The 1386-nt window shown below is 72.2% G+C and overlaps 1 protein-coding gene across 1 annotated transcript; it reads left to right on the forward strand.

Moving 5' to 3' along the window:
- The first annotated feature begins 155 nt into the window (after positions 1 to 155).
- Positions 156 to 1308, forward strand: LOC118159281 (CAP-Gly domain-containing linker protein 3-like). The gene is made up of 2 exons (XM_035313886.1): positions 156 to 289; positions 995 to 1308. Exons 1-2 carry the CDS (start codon positions 244 to 246, stop codon positions 1306 to 1308), a joined length of 360 nt encoding a protein of 119 aa, XP_035169777.1. The 5' UTR covers positions 156 to 243.
- The last annotated feature ends 78 nt before the right edge of the window (positions 1309 to 1386 follow it).

Raw genomic sequence — 1386 nt, forward strand, 5'->3', positions numbered from 1 at the left:
GGGGGGGTAACTGGTGTGACTGGGGGGGTAACTGGTGTGACTGGGGGGGTAACTGGTGTGACTGGGGGTAACTGGAGTGACTGGGGGGAGTAACTGGTGTGACCGGGGGGGATAACTGGTGTGACTGGGGGGGATAACTGGTGTGACTGGGGGTGGTAACTGGTGTGACTGGGGGTAACTGGTGTGCCCGGGCAGATCCTGCGCCGCGGCTGCCACGTGAACGACCGTGACGGGCTGACGGACATGACGCTGCTGCACTACGCCTGCAAGGCGGGCGCCCACGGCGTGGGTGCGTGGGGGCACGGGGGGACGGGGGGGGGGACACGGGGAGGGGGCGGGGGGGGCGCCCACAGGTCAGCCCCTCGGGGGGTCCCCATCGTCCCCGTGCCACCCAGCTCCGCGGTGTCCCTTCCGCCGCTTTTCTGCACTTCCACCATCCCCGTCCCCTGTCCCGGTGTCCCCACGTCCCCACGCCCGGTGTCCCCATGTCCCCGTCCCAGTGTCCCCACATCCCCATCCCGGTGTCCCCACGTCCCCGTCCCGGTGTCCCCATGTCCCCACGCCCGGTGTCCCTATGTCCCCGTCCCAGTGTCCCCACATCCCCAGCCCAGTGTCCCCACGTCCCCGTCCCGGTGTCCCCATGTCCCCACGCCCGGTGTCCCCATGTCCCTGTCCCAGTGTCCCCACGTCTCCAGCCTGGTGTCCCCACGTCCCCGTCCCGGTGTCCCCACGTCCCCACGCCCGGTGTCCCCATCCCCACACCCGGTGTCCCCATGTCCCCATCCCAGTGCCCCCACATCCCCATCCCGGTGTCCCCACATCCCCGTCCCGGTGTCCCCACGTCCCCGTCCCAGTGTCCCCATCCCCACACCCGGTGTCCCCACATCCCCGTCCCGGTGTCCCCACGTCCCCCTCCCGGTGTCCCCCTCCCCACACCCGGTGTCCCCACACCCGGTGTCCCCACGTCCCCACGCCCGGTGTCCCCGTGCCGCAGGGGACCCGGCGGCGGCCGTGCGCCTCTCGACGCGGCTGCTGGCGCTGGGGGGGGACGTGACGCTGCGCAGCCGCTGGACCCACATGAACGCCCTGCACTACGCCGCCTACTTCGACGTCCCCGAGCTCATCCGCACCCTGCTGCGCGCCGCCGCCCCCCGAGGTGCGGGGACAGGATGGGGGGGCCCGGTCCCCTGGGGAAGGACACTGGGGTCCCCGGGGGGAAGGACGGGGGGCGGGGGGGGGGGGGGCGGTCTCCTGGCCATAGGACAGTGGGGTCTGCGGGGGAAGGATGTTGGGGTCCCTGGGGTGTAGGACACTGGGGGCCCCAGGGGGAAGGACATCGGGGTCCCCAGGGAGGACATCGGGGTCCCCTGGGGAGTTATGGGGGTC

The sequence above is a fragment of the Oxyura jamaicensis genome, unplaced genomic scaffold (genome assembly GCF_011077185.1).
Source record: "Oxyura jamaicensis isolate SHBP4307 breed ruddy duck unplaced genomic scaffold, BPBGC_Ojam_1.0 oxyUn_random_OJ69331, whole genome shotgun sequence".
Taxonomy (NCBI): Eukaryota; Metazoa; Chordata; class Aves; order Anseriformes; family Anatidae; genus Oxyura; species Oxyura jamaicensis.